The sequence below is a fragment of the Alosa pseudoharengus genome, unplaced genomic scaffold (genome assembly GCF_046254945.1).
Source record: "Alosa pseudoharengus isolate Yale_2024_CS ecotype anadromous, Long Island Sound unplaced genomic scaffold, YU_APseudo_1.1 YU_APseudo_1.1_scf_1, whole genome shotgun sequence".
Lineage (NCBI taxonomy): Eukaryota > Metazoa > Chordata > Actinopteri > Clupeiformes > Clupeidae > Alosa > Alosa pseudoharengus.
The window spans coordinates 30,596,661-30,621,284 of NW_027468564.1; the positions used below are offsets into that span (position 1 = coordinate 30,596,661).

The window sequence follows — 24,624 nt, forward strand, 5'->3', positions numbered from 1 at the left end:
AGGTATGTGAAGGATATAAAAAGAGGGAATTCATGTTTTATTTCATGGTATTATCCCAGAAATGTGATTTACTTTTGAAGTTGAAAATGTTTAGTTGAACTGTAAACTTCATAGTAAACCTCATAATTATGAAGACCGCAGTCTGACTATAAACTGAATTGCAGTCAACTATCATCTTTACTTATTAACTGTAAACTTTAAAGTCCGCATCAGACGTGCGACCATGAAGTTCATAGTAATGGGAGAGTTCATAGTCAAGTCATGATATATTCATGGTCGAACTGTAAAGGCAATGGTAGAACTATAAAAAACTTAAGTTGAACTGTAAATTTCACTGTTTTACTGTGAAATTTTCCAGTTCATTTTTTCCTGGGGAGTGTTCCCATAATTCCATGCGAGTTGATGTTAATGCAGTAATATTAGATTACCCTGGCCTGCAGGCTGTTAATAAAATTATTTTTTTAATGTTTTCACATGTAATGGATATGTAGTTGTGTGTTTTTTATTTGAAATTGTAATCTGTAACTACTGAACTACTTCGGTGCCTCAGGCCCTTTGCATAAACAATTGAAGTCACCCTTAATGTGTATTGCATGTATCAGAGCTAATTCATCCTGGGCCAAAGTTCGTCGGCCACGGGGCCCGCGTTGCGCTCTCGCACCTGGGCCCACCGTTGGTTTGTTACGCCACCACACACACACACACACACACACACACACACACACACACACACACACACACACACACACACACACATAAACACACACACACTTTTCTTTGGAAAAAGCAAAGTCATTTGATAGTAGTCAGTCATTTCCATAGGCAAAATCAGCTTTTTCAGAACTCCATGTACATCTGGTGGTCATTGCCTCATCTGGTGGTCTATTTTGCTTTGCTTTGTTCTTGTTGGCTGTAAAATACTGTATTCACAAGTTCACAACAGCAAATTATTTGGGAAAAATCACTATTTTTTGGTTTCAATATTGCTTGCATTTTTACTGTGTATTTCAACTTCTCTCTGTAGATACCATAACTTTCATTCTTGTATGGAAATACATAAAGCCTATGAAAGACAGAAGAGCGGTTTTGAGCAACTGTGTGTATATGATGCATCCAAAATGTCATATTATGACAAAAGTGTTTGTAATGTGAGGCGAATGTTTGATTTAAAGATGTGTTTATGACATTTTGAATGTTGTGTGTCATTTTGCTGGAGATTTGAGGCATTTTGCATTTTGTGTGAGCAATTGTTGGTTTTGTGTGTGGCGTTTTGAAAACTGACACGTAACTGTTAAAAACAGCACTCACTGATGCACTTATTCTTACTGTACTCTAATGTTTTTTTAAATTGTCCTAATATTGTTGAGAATTGCTCTAAACTTAAACTGTTTACCATGTTGTTAGTCGCTTTGGCTAAAAATGCGTCAGCCAAATGTAATGTAATGTAATGTAATGTAATGTAAAGACTACTGAGACATTCAGCTCATATCTAATTTATTTATAAGGATTTGAGTAGCAATGAAATGTGTATGCTGCTTTCTTTTTTTGGCTTTGGTATTCATTGGTTTTCACATCACCATTTTCATCAATAACTGCAGGGCATACATGTTTGATATTTTTGTAACAAGACTAGGTAAAGTGTCTTCGAATTAGACTGCATCACTCACTAAGTGACAAAGGGAAATGGGAGCAAATTGTGATTCCTTGTGTTTTTATGACTACATAAAACATGTTAGATATTTAATCAAGTCTCTTTTAAGTCTTTGCACATATTTGAAAGCAAGCTATATATATATATACATATATAGTTCATGCAAAAATAAGAAAATAAAAACTTTCCACCAGGTGGAAAATGAGTTTAACACCACCAGGGTGCAAAATAGGGGCCACAAAATTACAAATCAATGAATTCAGCTTTTTAATGTTCATCAGCAAGTATCAATTCAATAATAAAGATACATTGTATAAAGCAGTTAAAAAATACAATGTACTTCCTTCAACTTGTTTTGACAAGATTTTTTTAAACAAATATTGAACTAAAAATTGTAAAGAAAACATACCAAAATATTTCTAGATTTTACATCTTTAATAAAAAAAAATTTTCCAATGTTCTATTCAGTAGTTTCTAGGAGTTCAATGCAATAATAAACATACATTGTATGAACCAGTTTAAAAAAAAAAAGTACAATGCACTTGCTTCAACAAGATTTTTTTAAACAAATATTAAAAAATAAAAAGTGTAAAGAAAATATACACCAATAGATTACTAGATTTTACATCTTTTTTATTCTATTCGGTTATTTCTAGGACTTCGAGGGTGTCAATAGGCTTAAAGTCACACGGTTTAAGGTCAATTATGTTGTAGTCTTTTGTATGAGTCACAATGATTGATTTCAGATCTAAGAAATGTTCCTCAATGTCATCAGTTGTGGTGTAATGAAATGGATAGGTTTTTAGGTAGTGAGCTACAGTATAGCAGGGTGTGTCAATGTAAATGTGATGCTATTAATGAACAGTTTTCCACTGTATCTTATCTCGTTGTTGTTTGTGGGCATGAGAAATTTGCACTTTGGGCAAAGGTGTTTTATATTTGTGGGTGTGAAGTCTGTTTGTGTAGTGTGGCAGTGTGTACAGATGGTTTTCTTGTCTACATGTAGGCCATTTAATTTTGGCATGGTTACCAAAAACAGGTTATTGCAGCAGCATCATGCTGTTTGACAAAAGTTCATGGGCTGCCGATGTCCACTGTGACGTTTGTGTAAAGAGGGTTCTTCTCGACACTCACGACACGGTACTGCAGGGAACTGAGACCGTCGCTGTTGATGGTTTGTCCAGTGAGTCTTAAGTTGTCGAACCTGCACCAGAAGAAATGGCAATACATCAGGGAATGGGGTGTGTGTGTGTGTGTGTGTGTGTGTGTGTGTGTGTGTGTGTGTGTGTGTGTGTCAACCAGCCACCACCCTCACCACTCACATTACATACTGTGTGTAGGGTACCAAGTGCCACTCCCACCACTCGCATTACGTACTGTGTATAGGTTGTCAGTGCCAGAGGTAAATATTTCCAATTAATTAGTAGTTTTATGTTTATTATATTTATATCTAAATCTATCAGCAGACACTTTTTTTTCCCAAAACAACGTACAGACATTATCTTTTAACCAAGAAACATGGTTAAAGATGTAGCTCACCCCTGCCTTCAGTATTTCCAGAGAAACTCTACACAGGGTTTTATTTTTGTTTATTTCCAGTTCCCACAAGAATGGGCAGCTAGTAGGTTGTTGTGAGATGACTGCTGAATGTGACCAACAATATTATGGGCGTGAAGTTGCGTAGAATCGCTGACTGTACCTTTAATTCAGACTGCTTGTCATTCTTACTCAAGAACATTTGCAATTTAAAATGTACTTGCATATTGGGCTGCATAGGTGCCACTCGTATTAATAATAAGTTGTTTTTATTCACATGTGCACAGCACCAAGCCAAAAAGATTGTCTGCTTTGGCTACATAAACATACTGAATGTGTTACATTGGGCTCTGGTTCATATGTCAACAGATCTTGACTATGCGTGTGTGTGTGTGTATGTGTGTGTGTGTGTGTGTGTGTGTGCGTGTGGGGCGACTGCAGGACTTGCCTCTTTGGGTTGGGTTCATTGTGAGCCTCCCTATGGTGTTTGATCATACGGCATCTCCCAGTTTGACCATCAGGCCTGGAGATGGACATGCCCCTCGTGGAGACCCTAGAGGGATGACAAACAGCATAATTTATTCTGTATTTGTGTGTGTGTGTGAGAGAGAAAGAAAGAAAGAAAGAAAGAAAGAGTGTGAGAGAGAGAGTGTACTTTGTCAGTTTTGTTAGAAATGTTATTGATGAATTCAAATAAAGTATTCAAGTTGTTGTAGTTGTGATTATCATGAATGTATTGCGTGTGTACATTAAGTCTTGCTGTTAGAGCATGAATGCACACATGTGACTTCATGCTCAGTTCTATTCTGAAGACCTGTTGTACACGTCGTCACAATACACAACCCCAGTAGTTGTTTGGGAAGCCGTTGCTTATATATTGTGTGTGTGTGTGTGTGTGTGTGTGTGTGTGTGTGTGTGTTCGTGTTCGGCTTTGTCTTGTCTACCTTTGGGAGACGTCATCATCTTCTCCCCAACTCCAGTAGTTGTTAGGGTAGCCATTGCTTGTATTGTGTGGCTGTGTGTGTGTGTGTGTGTGTGTTCGTGTTCAGCTCTTTCTTGTCTACCTTTGGGAGACGTCATCATCTTCTCCTCCCCAACCCCAGTAGTTGTTGGGGTAGCCGTTGATCTTGGTGAACTGCTCCAGGCTCAGCGCCGTCACACCACCGAAGAGCTGAGCGTATGGCAGCCTGGCAAGAGCAAATTCAATAACAACAAATTTAATAGCATATTTTGTATATTGTTTTCAAATTTAATAGCACATTTTGTATATTGTTTGAAATGTTTTTATAACATTACCCTTGTTAGTGAAGCGGTCAAATTTATTGCACATTTTGTATACATGGATTTCTATGGAACGTCACGAAAACATGCGTGCGCAACCAAGAGGCAGAAAGCTCCATAGAACAGCATAGAGCAATGCAAAAGAGCAAAAGAATAAAATGAGTTTTTGTGCTGAAAACTGCACCAATTCGAAATGACGATGGTTAGAGAATGTTAAATATGTTCAATATCCCTAATGGAATGCATGTCTTCGCCAAAAATGACAAAATACGATGTTATATTAATAATCCAAATGAACGTCAAACTTTGAAATATAGTCTGAAATGAGATGTTATTATCATTGAGACAACAGGGGTATACAAAAAAATCCGATTGTAGCTTACAGCAGCCGACTATTTAGGTTAAGTTTATAACGTTGTGGACGGCCACCAAGCGTCTTCTGCCTCACGGGTGCGCGCGCATCTAGTTTTGTTGGTAAACAGGAAACTCATGTATATTGTTTGAAATGTTTTTATAACATTACCCTTGTTAGTGAAGCGGTTAAGCTCAAATTTGCAATTGAAGAGTTCAGATGCAAAAACAGTTAAGTCCATCTTCATAAATGTGCAAAATCTGCATGTGTTTTATTGTCAATTCCAGATAATTTCTATCAAATTTCCATTTGGTTGTTTGGTGTATATATATATACCATAATACTCATACTATTATTGTTCAAAAAAAATAATGTAGATGTGATTGGAGTGTGAGCACTCTGAAAAAAAAATAGTAGATACTACATACATGTGTGCAGGCTTGGAATTTCACCATTCTGGGGGCAAGGCCACTTGGCCTTCAATTGGCCATATTTGGTGGGGGGCACAAAGGCCACATGTCAGGGCACCAAGGCCAAAGTTAACTATACAGTAGTAGACTATAAAAATGATCAAAGTTGTATTTAGCCTATTCACTGCAGTAGACCTGCATCACTGTATGAAACATTACAAAAACATGAAATGAAAACATGACATATTACATAGAACTGTAAATCATCTGACCATCTAATATTTACAGATATCTAAGCTATATATAACATTTATTTATGTTATGAAATCATGTATTGAACAATTTAAGCACAGCTCAGCTTTAAGAAACTCAAATAGCCTAGATGCATGCTTAGCATTTTGTGATCATTAAGGCTACTTTCACAAACTCTTAGTCAGCTTTCCTCTGATTTACCAATATCTAGGCGATATTTGTAACATTTATTTTGTATTTGGCCCGTTATGAAATCATGTGGAACAATTTAAACAGATTGTAAAACTTAAAGCCCAAATTTGGAGACATCCATGTATGTCGAACTTTACTGCAAATTCAAAACTGGATTACTCTGGAACGGCTAACTGTACAGGGGACAGCTTTACACCTTTGTGTTCGGTAAGGTCTCCTGTTTATTCTGATATACGGTTTGTCATGTGTTAAAAGAAGGGTTCGGAAAGTATTCCACCGAGATGAATGGGTAGGGAGATCCTGGGACGCAAAACCTTCAGTAGAATGTATTAAATTTAATTATATTATTTACTTTTCTCGCGAACCGTTCAACACAGCAATTATCGGCTAACATCGTTTAAAAGCTGAGAAAAAGCTCTTTCATGTGATACTTGTGATGTCTGTGTGATGAATAGGCTACTTCGCGAGTAGTTCAACTGAGAATGGGTGAATTTGGACGGACTTTCTTTCTTGCGCTGTCACTTTCTCCACTGCGTAAAATACTAAATTAATTTGCGCTGTGAATGCTAAGATTATTTTGACAGGCCACAGGCTAAATAAAAATCGCTATTAGTAGGACGCAAAGCAGAATATTGAAAGAAGGGGGCACCAAGGCCACCGTGGCCTGTAAACCTCTGATTTTCAAAGGGGCCATGGCCGTCGTGGCCGCCGTGAAATTCCTACCCTGCATGTGTGGTATAATGAATAATTGGTAATTAGGCCACAATGGTTTACACTAATCACAACCAGCTAATGTGAGAACAGCCGTGTTCAATGAAGCTCACAGCATTTTAGTGACGATATTGCTGAAGTGTCAGCCCTGGTGTGAAGCCCTCTTTGTGTGAAGACTTTGCAGGTAAAGACAAGCACGTTTAAGGTCTTTTTTATTCATTATTTCTATTTCAGCATAAGATGCTCAATTTAATCCTCTCAGAATAGCAATGAGCATTCCTGATGGACCCAAACAAACAATAAATGGAGGTACAGTGCGTCAAACTGATTCTGCCTACCGAAACCCAAACTTGTCGATAGCCACAGAAAGGTGCCTTGGTTGACTGTAGCACTTGTAGAAGTTTCGGTCGTCCATGGGGACGATGTCCACGTCACTGAAGACGAAGCACCCGTAGTCATACTGCTTCCGGGCTTCTGCATAGCCCACGTTCATCAGCTTGCCCCGGTTGAATGTCGTTTCTCCATACTGCAATGACACACACACCCACCCACACACACACACACAAACATGCATGTTCTCTTATCTCTTGCATAATTATGTCTGTATGTTAAACGCAATTCACAGCAAATCATTCTTTAAACATAAAAGATACCACCTCTGTGTTGCTATCTGCAAGCATGTCCACAGACATTATGGATGTTTAGGCCTGCACATGTAAAGCTACACCTGATCCTATGAACTTGGCCATTATTTTGAGCTCTTGGTGAATCTGGCATGTCAAATGACACATCCCATTTTTTTTTTTTTTCAAAAGCAGAGACCTGCACCCCTCAGAGTTTATCTATAGATAAACATAGTATACTGAAGCCGCCAACAAAAAAAAATGTCAGTTTCACTCTGATACTGACAGAAACTAGCCTTGTTGACACCAGACCACATGTCAATTGAGACTGACAGTGGGTCTGGAAAGGGTTCATTGACTTAAGACTTCCAGGGGCGTAACTAGCAGTTACCAAAGAACCAAACTCAGTCCAAACTGAACTAACCAACCAAACTGACCAACCAAACTGAGACCACCTCGAGAGATAGTCTCGACACGGTTCCCTTTGAAGTCCGCGGCACGGTTCACATTATCTGTGCATTGTGAACACAAATCGCCCTGGGTTCTCTTTCACATTTTTACAATTATATGGAACAGGCTAGTTTTGAATGAAACACAACCTTATTGTATTCAAATGGTCCATTCCATTCCATCCAAATCCATTTTTTCTTTTTGAATCACATAATGTAAGCATAATATATACTAAAAATAAAAGAGGGATTGTCACATAATTACTAAACCACATAAAATGAAATTAAACAAACTCATGTTTTTCTTTCAAACACAATGTATTACATTGAACTGACATATTATGCCACAGCAATGAATATATCCAACAGAATCATGTAAGATCAATGTGAACCACCGAAGTACTGGCAGCTGGCAGTCAAACTGATATATATATAGGGGGAATCGTTTGCCAAACCCAAACTTCAAAACAGCAGCGTTCAGAACTCGGACCAAAGTAGCCTTGATGTTGCCGCTCCCTTGTGTTACCGCCAAGATCTGCTATACGAAAAATATTCAAATTAAAAACCCACGCAAGCTACATATTAATTTGAAGACAGTTAAAGAAAAAGTTCGGTGTGATATTGACCTAAAGTGTGTTGAAACATGATACCAAGTGTGAACTTTTGTCTCATAGCTCATCTCGGCTTGTCCCCTGCACTCTAGCCGATGCTACCAACAGGTTTTCAATGGGGGTGCCTTGGGCATCGGGCTAGCCATGCAAATAAATCACTGTTTTACACCATTTACGAGGTTCAAAGTAGCTCCACACTTCATTGGTAGACTTCCGAGGGCCCTGACATTTAAAACGAGACATTAAGAACTTTGAAAAAAGACTGGTAGTTTATTTACAAGACGATTTATACAGACAGTACCTTCAGGAAGTTTACCGTTCACCGGCATCTTGAATTTAGCCGAGCCGGACAGTAACGGAGTACAGTATTTGAGTACAATTTTGAGGGATCTGTACTTTACTCGAGTATCATTTTTGGGGAGTACTCATGACTTTACTCAAGTACATTTAAGAGACAAATATTGTACTCTTTACTCCACTACATTTCTATCCATAACCGTGAGTACCCGTTAGGCTACTTCTTCTAAAAAAAGAAAAAAAAAAGAAAAAAGAAAAATCTCGGAAACCTTCAATTTGTTGTTTCCCTCTCAAACGTGATTGGATTGTGCAGGCAACACTGATTGGGACAGCCTATCAGCAATCACCTTCAGCTTTCCGCCAAGCATGATCAGATTTAGATAAGAGAAGAAACCATGGACGAAACAATGGATGAAGACGCAGCAGGTCCATCCCGGGAATGTGCCAACCCGTGGCCCCACCTCGCCAGACTATTTACATTTTCTTTAAATATTTCTATATTTAATCTATAACTAAATATTAAATATCAATAACATGTTAATGATAGTTCAAGTGTTTCAATTACAAAATATTAATTTATATTTGAAGTACGTATTTTAAATACATGTATTAGAAATACTGCCCATCCCTGGCAACATGGTAAAAAGATGAAAATGACTTGATTTTACTTTCAATTCCTTTTACATTTTCCAAGGTATTAACATTAACATTTTTCATAACTCCATGTAGGACGTTTCTGTACATAAATGTAAGCACAGTGGCAGTAGTAATGCAATATTTAGAAAATATAGGCTAGCCTACTCCTGATACTCAAGTACTTTTAAAAACAAGTACTTCAGTACTTTTACTTAAGTAGACATCTGACTGTTGTACTTTTACTTGTACTTGAGTAAAATTTAGCAAAGGGTATCTACTTTTACTCAAGTAATGAAGCTGTGAACTCTGTCCGCCTCTGGAATTTAGTCACGATAAGTCGAGCGACGAGTACGAATGAACAGGTATGATAAGGGATCAGATTCCAAAAATAATTTGTGGAAATGCATGGATTGCTTCCAATAGGAAACTTGTTCTGTTACACCTGGTACATTTTGGATGTTGAATTTTTGGTGTCTAACGGAAACTGATCAATCTGACCAACAATTAACGTCGATTTGACACTCTTTTGCTGTTGCAATTAATAAGTCATCATAATTATCATCATCAGCATGACATATGCTAGCCTACTTGCAATATTGTATTTTTGAAGCTTCTACATTGGTGTTATTTTTGCACAATTGTCACCACCCGCCGCAATTTCGTGTAGGCTACTTCGATTAACTTTAGATGCGCTCACAGAATCCAGTGAACGGTGCTGTTTCTAAACTATCTTTTTCATAAACTGTCTGTGCCTGTCATTCATTTCTTTCACATGTCTTACAAAATAATTAATGCTTTGCTAGTAGTAGGCTAATTAGAAATTAGGCCTCTTATAAATGGTTGTTGCATCTCATGTTACATTTAGATGTGCACTAAATCACGCATCCATACAGGCATAACGCATGACTCAAAAAAGTAAGGAATTTGCACGTCCATTCACCAAATAAAGGCTGTAGTGGTGTTTCTACATGTTGGCACAAAATGTAATTTCTGTCAGAAACCTGATGCATGAAGTAACGTGAGGTGAGTCAGAAGAGGAGCCTGTCCCTTCCAAACTACATTAAAATTGTATGATGCCGCCAGCATAATAAAATCTAAATACAAATACAAAATCGTATTAGGCCTTATTAAAAAAAAAATCCTCAGGTGTAAGTAATTAGTCAAAGAGCCATTGCATTCTGTGTAATATAGAGGTTAACAAAGATACTCTAGCCTACTTTGAAATTTCTTTTAAAATATAAATTTTGGAGACAAATGGAGTCATACCACAGGTCTATGTCCAGGAATGGATTACTGAATGGGCCTACTGGGCCCAAGAGCTCAGGGGGCCCTGAAGCCCAAGCCTCTGTGTGCAGTTGCTTTGTCTCCACCCTTCTCTTCTCTTTCCACAAAACTCAGCAGAAGTCATCATTTAAAGGGTCATTTTTTTAAAAAGGCGGTTGTGATTTTTAATAATATTTTTGCATGGCAGGAAATGTATTGAAATTCTTGACATCATGACTACGGCCTTGCCCTGAACATGTATAGATCATATAACCTAAACATAGTCAAACATAATAAAAACCAGTCAAACATAATAAAACGTCTAGCTCATTACCTGATTGATGACATAGATGCCATAGTCCAGCTGCTGTCTCTGCAGGATGGGATGGAGGTAGTGGAGCCAGTACTTGAGGTGGAACTCGCGGTGTCTGAAGGGGATGATAACGGCTACCTTCTGCCGGGCGTTGCAGTCTCTGGGCCGCCAGCGACCCCCTTCCACGACCTCAGAGTTGTCTTTCTGCACCATCTTTAATTGTATTGGGTGTGTGAAATTTATGTTCAATGGACCCACTAGCAGAGAAGGAGGGAGAGAGAAAGAGACAAAGAGAGACAAAAGTTTACTGGGTCAGAGATCGCTTTGAAAGAGAGAGACTAAAACGAATTAATCTCTTACTTTAGTTCCTTTTATACTCATCTAACAGGCTGCTCTATCGGTAATGTTTTTGGCACACAAAGGTTGATTTGTTGGTGATGTTTTGTCATGTTGTGTTGTCCTTCATCGTGTTGTGCATTGTTGCATAGGTTAGTCATTGGCCACTGTGGAAAATTACCTACCTACAGCACAATGAATACAACACCTCTCCTGTGTTTATCTGAAATGGTTGATTTGTTGGTGATGTTTTGTTGTCTTGGCTCCTTTTGTTGGCCATTCGGGCTACTAGAAGCACATGTGACACATGTGACAAGACACAAGACACAAGACAAATGGCCCATCCAACAGCAGTATATAGTATGCGGCATGTCATTGGGGTTATCAAGTGGGCACCGTCACTCACCAATGTTTCGTTAAGTTAGGTCCACGACACCTCATGAAGGCTTAATAGTGAAACCAGCGTCCTGGAGACACTCCCCTCCATGCTGCCACCACATTGAAATATCCAATACCCAAAATACTCTGAACCAGCCCAGGCATGGTCAAGGTTGGCTAGGTTGGTCCGTCCCGTTGATGTGGACTGAACCATAGCCATAAAAACCCTGGCCAACCAACCATCAACATAGGCACAGCCCATCACAAACACAAAACAAATTAGCCAGTTAGCTTAGCCAGTTAGCTTAGGCCCCATCACAAACACAAAACAACTTAGCCAGTTAGCTTACGCCCCATGTTGCCACTATATTACCACAATAAACTAATACCCTTGATCAAACTAGGCATGGTCTAGGTTGGCTAGGTTGGTCCGTCCCATTGATGCGGACTGAACCATAACCATAACAAACGCTAGCCAACCGCCATCAACCCAGGCACAGTAGAGATGCGCGGATGGGCTATTATTTCAACCGTAACCGCATAGCAAAACTTATCATCCATCCGCACCAACGTTTTTTGACCAATTTTCAAAACTGCACCCGCCCGCCATCCACTGGTTGTTTTAATGTATATGGGTGATGCGGTGCTGCTGACGTGAGGCTAGAAAGCTCTTGCCTGTTCTAGAAAGACTGATCCAATGCAGCAAATATATTAAAAGGCTAAAGTCCTACATTGGCTATGTTGTAGCCTATCCCCAGAATATCAGCAGCAAACTAGGTCTCTGTCTCGCAAAAGTCTCCAAATAAAACGCACATCGGCCTGTAGCCTACAATTTTATCATTGTAATAAAAAACGCAATTTGGCACATCATTTCAACATGCTGCTATTTAGCCTACTAATTAATGCCTATTGTAGGCCTACTTTATTTTTTGCAAAAAGAAAGAAATCCTTAATAAAATAACAAGTCATTCACATTATAGGCTACTTTACCTTACGCATGTCAGGGTGACACTATGACAAGCCTGTTCTGAAGAAGACTCCCATTCATTTTGACTGCATGGGAAGAGAGCGCGTCTTTTTCGATATTAAAGAAACGCCGACTCTATTCATTCCGAAAGTTCACCGCACAGCAGTGCAACGTGCATGTTCACATTTTTAGTAACTACCGCCAAACTTGCTTGCTTGCCTTACACATCTAAGTTTTCCGACTATTTTTCGTAACTTCTTTTTTCCGCTGTGGATGTTACTGAGCTTGTAGAAGTTTTAGCTCTTACGTTCTGAACATCTCGCACTGCCATTGCCCGATGGTTGGTTCAACCGCCACCCGCCCGAATTTAATTAAAATATTATATTTCTTCACGTCATCCGCCCGATCCGCGGTTTAACCGCGGAGTCCGTGGCTGTAACCGCGAACCGCGCATCTCTAAGGCACAGCCCATCACAAACACAAAACAAATTAGCCTGTTAGCTTATGCCCCATGCTGCCGCCATATTACCACAACAAACATCCCAATACCCTTAACCAACCTAGGCATGGTCTAAGTTGGCTAGGTTGGTCCGTCCTGTTGATGCGGACTGAACCCCTACGAAAAAATGAACTGTAAAATTTCACAGTAAAACAATTAAATTTACAGTTCAACTTAAATTTGTTATAGTTCTACCATTGCCTTTACAGTTCGACCATGAATATATCATAACTTGACTATGAACTCTCCCATTACTATGAACGTCATGGTCGCACATCTGATGCAGACTTTAAAGTTTACAGTTAATAAGTAAAGATGATGATTGACTGCAATTTGTTTATAGTCAGACTGAGGTTTTCATAATTATGAGGTTTACTATAAAGTTTACAGTTCAACTAAACATTTTCAACTTCAAAAGTAAATCACATTTCTGGGATAATACCAGACTGTATAAAATAAAACATGAATTCCCTCTATATCCTTCACATTCCTGTGCTACCTCTAGGCTACTTTTAAGCCTATGCCATGTTTGATGTGGTCATCAAGTAGGCTATGTTTACTTACTCACATGTTAGGCTGCTTGTATCGACTAAAGTTTAACAACATGACAGAAAAACAAACTTTTGATTAAAGAACACAGTGTCATCCATTATCACTTATCATCAGTGTTGTAATGTAACGGAGTACAAATACTTCGTTACTGTACTTAAGTAGAAATTTCACGTATCTGTACTTTACTTCGCTATTTAAATTTATGTCAACTTTCGCTTTTACTCGAAAATGTATACTTTTACTCCGTTATATTTCCACTAAGCATCTTCGTTACTCGTTACTAAAACATAAAATTAGAAGAAATGTGTGCGACTGCAATAAGGGAGGTTTGGCGAATCACTACTCCTAGATTGCATTACGCACACTCCGCACGCTTTATTTCAGCGCTTGTTTGTTGCTAAAGGAGGAGGACGCACAACTGAAACCGCCATGGAAGCATGAGCACCTACTGGAGGACCTCCCGTTATCATAGACGACCACCCCGACGATAGTGGTGAACTCGGTGAACAGGGTAGTGGTGAAGATAACGTCATATACCCGTGGCTGTATTTGCAAGAAATGTTTCTGTAGGCCTATGGCCTGTGAATGGCTATTTAGCATTGCAGGACTTGTCTTCAGTCCAAGAAGAGTAAGACTGAATCAGGCCCGGGGTGGGTAATCGGGACAATTCCCGGTGGCCGCTTCACTTTTGGGCCGGTCGAGGAAAAAAATATTGACATTTGTCACGTTAGTCTATGTTTTCAGTAGGACACGCTCCGCATTCTGTGCATGACACCAATGCAATGCCTCTGCACAGAGGCGCACCTTGTCAACAGGCAAACCAGGCAACTGCTTGGAGCCCCGAGCCGCTAGGGGGCCCCGACCTGGTCTCAGCGCGTTTGCCGGTGGGTCAAGCGAGAATTTCGTCCATAGAGATTGAATGATGTATTTTGCGTGCTCCTGCCCTGTTGTACAAACAGTAGGCTACATCTGTACATATGTAGGCCCTATGCTATGGCCTTATGAACAGCGGATCTGTGTTCAAAAAAGTTCAAAGAATCTGCACATATTTAGGCAACTGTGGTAAATGTCAATTGAGGGTGCAGTGATGACGGATCAACATCGGATTTTGGCATTTAGCCTACTCAATGAAGCTATAGTAGGCTAATGTTAATTGGCAGAAATATTGAACATGGTTTGCTACATCTATACGACAGTAAACTTCAGCTAGCTAGCGGCAGTTACAACTAGTGAGATGGTTAACGTTATGTTTGTATTAGGGCTGTCAGCCATAACATGTTGATCGCGATTTGTTAGATTGCCCGATTGACGCAAAGTGACAGAGCAGAAGTGGGGCTTTCCAACGAGACTACGCACGTGTCTGTACGATCAAGTATGAAAATAAAAGAAAATCATGAAATTAAATCAAATTGCATCATATTTACAGTCTATACTTCTCTGCGTTCACCTGCTCACCCATTACTATCGTTTGAATTACTCGCAAACCCGTGATCGCATAGATATGGCAAGCATATCAGATTAAAGAGGAGACACAGGGCTATCCAGTACCATGAATATCGATCCTTTTGACTTATAAAAACAGACGAAGTAACTGCAAAATAATGTCATGTACACAAACCAACGCTGCACACCCATTACTCTTGTTTGAATTACTCGCGGACCCGTGATCGGATAGATATGCCACGTACGTCAGATGAAAGAGGATCATTTGATATCAAGTACATCCTTCTGGGTTATAAAACAGACGAAGTGACAGCAAAATAACTGAAAATAACAAAATAACTTACCCCACGTTTACGATTTTTTTGTCTGTTTTTGTGGCAAAGCATGTTTATAATCCAACGCTATCGTGTGTTTCTCTATGGCAAAGCATGTTCATAATTCGTTTTTGAGATCCTAGCAAATTCCTGCATGGCATCCAATTCAAGGCTCACATTGCATCCCAATTTGTTCAACAAAGAAACCCCTTTTTTGCCTCTACTTTGTTCATGGCAATGCAGTAAAAAGATGTTGTAGAGAATCATTATGAGTGCATACACCATGCACTCAAAATTATATTTTGTGAGATACATGTCAAAATATAAGAATTTTTATAATACGCTTTTTGTATTTTTATTATTTAACATAATAACCTAATAGTAATATAACATAATGGTGATAACACTTGTCGGTAGGGCCCCCTTGGAATTTTTGCTTGGGGCCCCCACAGACCCTAGAATCGCCTCTGCCTCTGCATGGGTTGTAGCCTACGTGAGGGAGTTCTCCCCTCTCAAAAAGAGTTGGTTGGGTCCATATAGCCCGTCTTTTCCAAAAAGTTTTCTCAGATAAGGATAGCCGAGCCGGCCCTACAGTAGACACAAGCGTCAGGAAGGATGGACGAAACGATGGAAGAAAGAGGCCAGGAGAGACTGAGCAGCAGATCAACCAGTCGACCACTGAAAATGATGAGCCCGAAATTAGTGATGAGGAGGCCATGACTACAGGGACAAGTAGAGAGGATAAATTAAAGTTATTTAATGTAAGAAAGAGCAATTACCCTACATGATAAATATGCCTTGTTTGCTCAGAAGAGGGTGAAGGAGTAGGCTAAATCACCAAACAACAATATAGCCTACCCATGCAAAAAACATGTAGCCTAAATATTAGTTTAATATGCCTCTTTGTGGAAGCGTGGGATAGGCTACATTTCAAAGGCTTTCTTTCTTTCTGTTTTTGTTAACCTGTGGAATAGTGGAATATTTTTTGTTAACTTCTCAGTTGAAGTGAATTATTATATAACCTTTACTGTACACATTTGTTGAACCATGGTACTAATAAAAACTACAGGATAGTAAGAGCTGAAATGTTGCTTCATTTATCCAATTTCCACCACTATGGAAAACGTTGGCCGGTCTTGGGCCTAAAACTCCCGGGCACTGAATTCTGTCAACTTTGAAAACTAGCTTCTTTTGAAGATGAACAGACACCTTTTCAGTTTCAACTATGACTGGCATATTAGTAGCTGCTGGACATAGGTGGCCTGTGTGTGTGTGGGTGTGTGAGAATGAGATGGTGACCTGGGGAGTAAGCCCTAGAAATGCTCATACCACATGACCAAAATGTTTTCCCTACCAGCAGGGTGAAAGAAATAAGTTATTTATTTTTCATTTTTACCTGAAGTTCATACAAAAGTGGCATTTCTGTTTCTTTTTTTTTCTTTGATGTCAGCTCTAAAAATATGCTGTTTGTTCTTTGAACTATATGCGGCGCATAGGGGCGCAGCTCCGTGGGGGCGCCAAAGCGATGGTAATATATTTGGTATTTTCTATATGTAGCTACTGCTGTCCGTTTCTAAATCATTTCAACTTTTTCTCAATGTTCTATAACATTTTAGAGGACTAACAGGCTAGAGTAGGCGCCCTATCTCATAAGATTCCATTATAGAATTTTGACATAGAAGAGGGAGTGGGGGCGCCGTGAGTGCTGGGCGAGCAGATAGGCCTAGTGAGTTGCCGTTTATGGAAAAAAGATGGATACAGCAAAAAAAAAAGCTGTTGACGACTAAAAATAGAAAAAGAAAGAGGGAAAAAGAGATGGCATGTCAAGGGATTCAACAGCAGTTAAATAAGTGGACGATGAAAGGCAACAGGTAGGATTTAAAGTGATGACGTCTGTACTTGGAGGCAAGGGCGTCGTAGTGGGGGGACAAGTGGGAATAAATTACCCGGGCCCCAAGTGGGGGGAGGGCCCCTAAGGAGTTGAATTTTATTTTCCTTAATAATAAATAATTTCCTTAATTTAAAGATCTTAATAAATGTTATTAACTAATATAGATGCAAATATTTCGGGTAAATGCATCAGTTGATTGATGTATTAAATTGTGTCCATGCCAACATTGTTTGAGGTCAGGCACCCTCTCCCTTGCACGAAATGGTTCAGTCCGCCTTCCCCTGCTAGGCGCATTTTTGAAGTAACGTTCATTCTGCCGAAGCGGCAATGCAGACGGTCAAGGTGTGAAGATGTCTAAGTCTAAGAAAGCTAAATCCGGTTCCCAGAAAAGAAAAGAGAGGCAAGAAAGGGAGAAAAAAAGAAATGAGGGAAAACAAATGTTAACAGCCTTCTTTCCCAAGAAAGATGAGCCCAATGTGAAAGCAATAGTTACAAATGAAATTAACTCCTGAAGGTTACAAAACACTTCAATACCACCGCGAATCCGCGATTATCAGTGCTAAAACAGCATTAACACAAAATTAGAAATAACATGATGCCTGATTTATAGCCTACCACAACATTTCAATAGCTTACTAATTCGAAAATTATTATGAGCTAATAGCTTAACTTAGGCTCAATGTTATATAGGTTCATGAGGAAAGGCTGTCAAATTAGTAGCAAAGCTAACTTGTGAAACGCATCACACTCAGTTAGCTATAGATAGCTGTTCTCTCAGCCAAAAGTGTTCAATTTGTATAGATAGCTGTTCTCTCAGCCAAAAGTGTTTTCATTCATTTCATGTTCTAGCTTTTAAACATTCTTCAAATAAAACGGATATTCAGTGAAGTCTTGGGTAATAAGATTATTTTCTGTTATACAGTACATATAAGAGTTGTTAGATTAATTCAATGTGTGATTAGATAGTTGTGAACCTCATGCTTCATGCTTACAGCCGGTGGTTGGTTGGTTGGTTGGGGGGGCCCATGGCCACCACTTGTGCATAGGGCCCAGAATTTGGTGCTACGCCCCTGCTTGGAGGCTTGCAAATATGAATGTTAACAGACTAACTAGCGTTTGTTAAGCATAATGCCGATTGAAACATAGCCTATTCCATTCAGATAGCTAGGTGGCTACCATGCTCATACTGCACTTTTAATGGGCAACTGCAAACAGAAATGTCATGCTAGCAGTAACTCGTTACATTTTTCCATATCCTAACAATGAAGGCTCCTTGTAATAACTCAATATTGTGTCGTCAATGTGGTGCAAACAAACAAGGCTAGAGTGCCTATCAGCCTTATCCATTGTGAGCATTAGCTGGCAAAAGGACGTTATGAGAACCGTTTAGACTCTCTTAAAGTGGTAATGCACCATTTATCAATACTTATCAAGTATAACATCAAGTTAAACATCAAATTGGCAGCATTTCTTTAAAAACATATTCAATAGACACTAATACACAGTAATAGTGTGTATAGTGTAAATTATTGGTCTTTTGTTTTGCTTTAGTTTGTGTTTGTGTTTTTTTTTTTTTTTTTTTTGGGGGGGGGGGGGGGGGGGGCGCCAATATTGTTGTTGCATACCCCTCAAAAATGGGTAGTTGCGCCCCTGTATGTACATGTAAGTAATTAACTGGTACACTTAATAGGTTTATTCCACTGTATCAAAGAGTAACAAGGTTGTAGCAGCACAGCTGTTACATGTACACTGAAGACAGTGAGGCTTTGACTGGAGCTAAGAATGGTTTGTATATCAAATCTATCATGACCAGATTTACCCCATCCAGCAGGTGTCAGGCCAGCTCTTTGCCTCTGATGAAAATGTAGGCAAATTGACAATGTTTTGTAAAAGCACTCAGTATTACAATGTAACAACTATATGTAGGTACCCACAAATACATAATGCAAGTACAATGATAGTACCTGATAGTACATGTTGTTACATAGGTTGTACCACTGTACCTAATTAGGTACACTGTAACAGCAACACATTAAAATAAAGTGTTACCGTCAACTCAATAATACTGTATGCGAACTGAACTTAAAACTGTAAGTTATGGTCCTAACTACAGCAGTTAGCCTACTGTGTAAATGTGCCATGCATGAAGTCTAGTCCACAAAATTAAATAATTATCGATACATTATGGTCTTTAGCTTCCAGTAATAATATTTTACAGATTATCTAGATATAATAGCCTACCTGGAAAATAGATAAGTGTTGAAATGTTAGGGACGGTGTTGAATAGAGAATGTTGGTCTTGTTTTAAATAGCACTAGTGTTGCCTGTTACTCATTGCTGTTGTTAAATCAGAGTGTTCAGGGTCTGTATTCACAAAGCATTTTATCTTACCACTATGAGTACTCCTAAATTGCACTAAAAGATTTTAGCTAGGAGTTTTCTCTTAAAGGTTATTCACAAGGACTTTCAGACTGATTGAAGTGTTCCCTTAATTTTTTTAGCAGTATATTTTTAAGTTAAAAGGACATATTTTTTTTGCAGTGGGCTGAGTCTGAGCTCACCAACGCAGAGAGATGGGCAGACGATTACTCTTATGCAAACACGCAGGTGGCAGGCATATTTGGCAGGCAATAAGCATATTTGCTTCCTCGTATTTGTGTATTGCACTGTACTCAGGCACACCAGGGCAACTACCTGAACCTATTACCTACCTGACTCTATTGCCTGTGCTCTCAACCTTTTTATGAGGGATCGGGATTATAACCCCAAAAATATCAATTTTATCAATATCAGTCAAATCCTTCTTGGCACACAGGATTAGCATTGGTGAAGACATTGCGCGCCCTGATTCAAATAATATGCAAAGTCAGGCAATGAGGACCTATTGGACAAGCATGGTTTAATCATCTCCACCTTTTCCATGTGTGTGTACTGGCTGTCCACTAGCCTACTGTATTACTGCTACACTGTTAACATGCTATATTAGCACATATGCATAACCCCTCCCTCCCACAGCCTGGATTGAGGCCATACTTAATACTTCATACTTAATACTTGATCAATGGTTGTAACCCTATTACTTCAACCTATTCTTGCACTGATATTGTTTTTTATATCGCTGTCTAAGTAATTTTTTTTTATTGGTAAAGTTTCAAGCCCTTACGGCTAGAGATGTCCGATAATATCGGCCAACCGATATTATCGGCCCAATATTAGCATAAAAATGTAATATCTGTTAATATCGTTATCGGATTTTTTTTGCCTTAAAACCGATAACATAATGCTTGCGTTACACACAAATAGTGCCTATGCGCTCCTGAAGCGTTTACCGGCGCACAGATGATGACCTCATCAATCTGCGTCTTGAAGCATTATAACAAGCGTGGATGGCTGCAGTAACAAACTTGCTCGTGGCCGTAGTAGCCCCTTGCGTTGGCCGTGACGCCCCTTTGAAAATCAGAGGTTTACAGGCCACGGTGGCCTTGGTGCCCCCTTCTTTAAATATTCTGCTCTGCGTCCTACTAATAGCGATATATATTTAGCCTATGGCCTATGGCCAAATTACGCAGTGGAGAAAGTGACAGCGCAAGAAAGAAAGTGCGTCCAAATTAACCCATCCTACTCATCACACAGACATCACAAGTATCTCACGAAAGAGCTTTTTCTCAGCTTTTAATCGATGTTAGCCGCTAATTGCTGTGGTGAACGGTTCGCGAGAAAAGTAAATAATATCATTCAATTTAATCATAAATTCTACCGAAGGTTTTGCGTCCATCTCCCTACCCATTCATCTCGGTGGAATACTTCAGAACCCTTCGTTTAACACATGACAAACCATATATCAGAATAAACAGCAGACCTTACCGAACAGAAAGGTGTAAAGCAGTCCCCTGTACAGTTAGCCGTTCCAGACTAATCCCGTTTTGAATTTGCAGTAAATTTCAACATACATGGATGTCTCCAAATTTGGGATTTAAGTTTTACACTGTGTTTAAATTGTTCCACATTATTTCATAACGGGCCAAATACAAAACAAATATTACAAATGTCGCCTAGATATCGGTAAATCAGAGGACAGCTGACTATAGAGTTTGTGAAAGTAGCCTTCATGATCGATCACAAAATGCTAAGCATGCATCTAGGCTATTTGAGTTTCTTAAAGCTGAGCTGTGCTTAAATTGTTCAATACATGATTTCATAACAGGCCAAATATAAAATAAATGTTAAATATAGCCTAGATATCTGTATATGAGGAAGGACGGGTTTAGAGTGAGGGTCTGTCTTGTCTGTAAAAACAGACACCCGTGACTCATATTTGTGCATTCATTCAATTAAGGTGATTGAGTTTTAGTTAAAGAAACAGTTCATGAAGCATCCTACAAATGCAGGCTCATTTAACACAGAAAAAGGGTAGCCTGTCATACACTATGCCTGTTATTTTAGTTGTCTTTACATTCTGCTATGTTGCACATAGTTGTTCAGGTACAATGTTTTATCATTTGTGAAGAAGTCAGATTTGCCCTATTTGTTGTGGGCATTGTCAAGATTATCTCAGGGAGAGTGTAATCCAAACTGTTGTTTGAGACAATTAAAAAAAAAAAAAAAAAAACATGGCACTTTTTCCCTAAAATAAGTATTTTTCTTATTTTGCACAGACAATGTTAACATTTGGAAAGCCTTGTTGCATTCAAGAATGCATCCAGTGGGGCATCACAATAACATTAAGCATGTTGTGTTAATTCCATAAGAGGAGATATGTGATGTTACCTAAATTAGTTTTGAGGAAAAATAACCCACATATCGACATCGGTATCGGCTGATATCGGAATCGAAATTTGAGAGTTGGACAATATCGGCATATCGGATATCGGCAAAAAAGCCAATATCGGACATCCCTACTTACGGCCCTTCCTCAGACTAATGAGGACCTATTACCTGCCTGAGTCTATTGCCTGTGGTGTCGACAGCTGGGAACTATATCCTGTAACTGAATATCAAACCCTCAGGTCAATCAAGTCCTTCTTGGCACACAGAATTGGAGTTGGTAAAGGCATTGGGGGAATGCATAAACTGGAGCTCCTGGGGCCTGTACTACGAAGCGGGGTTACTGGCTTATCTGGGTAACTTCGAGAGTAACTTGATCACGTGTGGCGTAACTTCCCGATTAACCCGTACTATGAAAGGTGGATAGGTTTTAACCGAGGTATGCTGCCATGGCAATTTACGCTGCATCTCAAACCTGCTCCGACCAGGTTATGTTCTTGGTTAACCCGAGGTTTCGTTTAACCACACCCTTTATAAGTACCACCCCTCCATTAACAATTTCTCCCGAAAAGAAAATATATATATAGCCTACCCGGACGATATTCTCTATGAAGATATAGATTGTCAGCCGAGGGAATTCGTTATCTTTGTCAGATGATCTAGGAAGACGTCTCATAGCAATGCCCGTACGTGGACATTCATGTATTCAATCGGTGATGCAAGAATACTGTATGTCCGAAAATAAATCGGACATAGGCCTACAGTATGCTGAACATCTGAGCAAGAATAGCCTAAAATAAATCGGACATGGCCTACAGTAGGCCTAATAAATAAAAATCACCATTTTAACAAACTTGTTAAATTGAATGTCATATTACTGTACCCTGCACATAAAGGCTACACATTTCCACAGCACCAGAATCCGACCGAATGCCTCCCTCAACCCCCTCCATAATCGGCCTTCCATATTTGCGATGGCCAACTCCTCTGCTACTGTAAAACACTCTGGTGCCTTTCCTCCTACAGTAGTGTTCGAAGACACCTGTTTCTTGTTAGCTGTAAAACAGAGGCCAAGTGAAGGCTATAAGCTAGGCCTACATGTTTTCATAATTAAGAAATAGTAATGCAATCTATAACTATATAAACCTACTATTCTGAATAATGTTTTTGTGTTTCATTTTCACCTGCTGCCATGTGCGTTTGGCAATGGTGTTGCATCTGAAATGTTCACAGGATTAGGCATACACTAAATCAGTCAATGGGGGCTACTTAAACATTCAATTATCCTTATTACTGTAATCTATATGCCCACTTCTGAATTGGGTTGCATCTGTAGGCCTTTTTATGAACTCAAAATAGGCTATTTAATTATTTAAACTCATTTCAGACATTCTGCAAGCTACTATTCCTCCGTAACACATAGGCAATTTGAAGAACATGTGGGAATAAAACTTTACTTTTAGGCATTTAGGCTACCCGATCTGCAATACGTTGCCAACAGCCTTGCTTTGCTCACTGCCGACGTATTTGATTTTTGTCGTAGAGTGGGTTTTAATTCCTCATAACTTGTCATAATAATTGTGCATTCCTCATCCGTAAAATAAGGTGATCGCGTCATCATTGAAAGTGGTGACTTGCGCTGCAACCCGCCCCTTTTATGTGAACGCGCACAAACTCCAATTAGGTTAACCCCGGCTCAACAAATCAACTTCATAATCAGCGTCGTAGTACCGATTAACACCACTTAAGATAACCAGGTTTTGTCAACCCTGGTTTAACAAAGTAACCCTGGGTTACATCTGGGTAGGTTAAGCTCCCTTCGTAGTACAGGCCCCAGGTGTGCTTGTAGTGTGAGAGCGCTGCTCCCTATAAGTCCCTATACAGTTGCCTTTTGTAGACTTACCCAAATGTGGAGGCGTTTCTGGACAAATCTCCAAGTTCTCCTCCGTTGACGCGATGGCTCTGTGTGTTACTGTTTTTGACGTCGTGCTGCTGTTTCCCGGCACTCTGGTGTTGTTTAAAAATGGCAGAATCGACCAGGTTTCCTCACAGTACAGGATGTAAAGCAGTTGGATAGCCCCGAGGACCATGATCAGGATACAGACCTTTCCGAAGGTACTTGATGAAAGAGGCACACCTGCCATACCGAGTTAAGAATAAATAAACAAATAAAATAAAAGAATAAACAAATAAAATACATAAACATGAACGTGGCAATCTTCTTTGGACTTAGCATGTCCCAGTCACTGTTGACTTCCTCGGCTTCTGCACTTGCAGGAAACAGGTCACATATCCATCGCGCTCTCTCTCTCTCTGTGTGTGTGTGTGTGTGTGTGTGTGAGAGAGACAGTGAGATAGATACTGTTTTCACCTAGGAGTCATCTATCTGTGTGACGTCCTCAAACCAGTTGGACAGGCCCTGAGATGGATAAAGGCGGGTGCGGCCTGGCAAAAGCATACAAGCATGCCACGTGCACATACACACATGTTTGGACAGACACACACACACACACACACACACACTCTCATAGCTGACACCAATATCATCTGCATTCACACTGCGCTTGTAAACTTCCTCCCTTCCTGTCTGTCCAGTAGAATAGATAGAGGAGACAGCCAATCAAACAGCAGCATACTGTAGCTCTAAAAGGTGAATACATATCAACCCTTTTTTGATTCCAGGGTCCAAAGAGAGAGATAGAGAGAGTCAAAGGCATAACATGATAGAGCCTGAACAATTTGGTGTGGGACAATGTACATTCCGTCCTTCTAACCAACCTTAAGGGACCTGGTTTATCTTGATCTACAAGCCACTCTTGAACAGGAGACAGCGTCAGAAGCGTCTCACCTGGGCTAAAGACAAAAAGGACTAGACTGCTGCTGAGTGGTGCAGTTATGTTCTC

The 24,624-nt window shown here is 39.6% G+C and overlaps 1 protein-coding gene across 1 annotated transcript; it reads right to left on the bottom strand.

Annotated features, from left to right (window-relative positions):
• Nucleotides 1-1,894: 1,894 nt before the first annotated feature.
• Nucleotides 1,895-24,080, bottom strand: LOC143124982 (beta-1,4-galactosyltransferase 1-like). The gene is made up of 6 exons (XM_076286560.1): nt 23,625-24,080; nt 10,599-10,834; nt 6,724-6,911; nt 4,252-4,374; nt 3,636-3,740; nt 1,895-2,855 (listed from the first exon to the last, which is right to left on the bottom strand). The coding sequence occupies exons 1-6, from the start codon at nt 23,863-23,865 to the stop codon at nt 2,726-2,728; spliced, it is 1,023 nt and encodes a 340-aa protein (XP_076142675.1). The 5' UTR covers nt 23,866-24,080; the 3' UTR covers nt 1,895-2,725.
• Between the last annotated feature and the right edge of the window lie 544 nt (nt 24,081-24,624).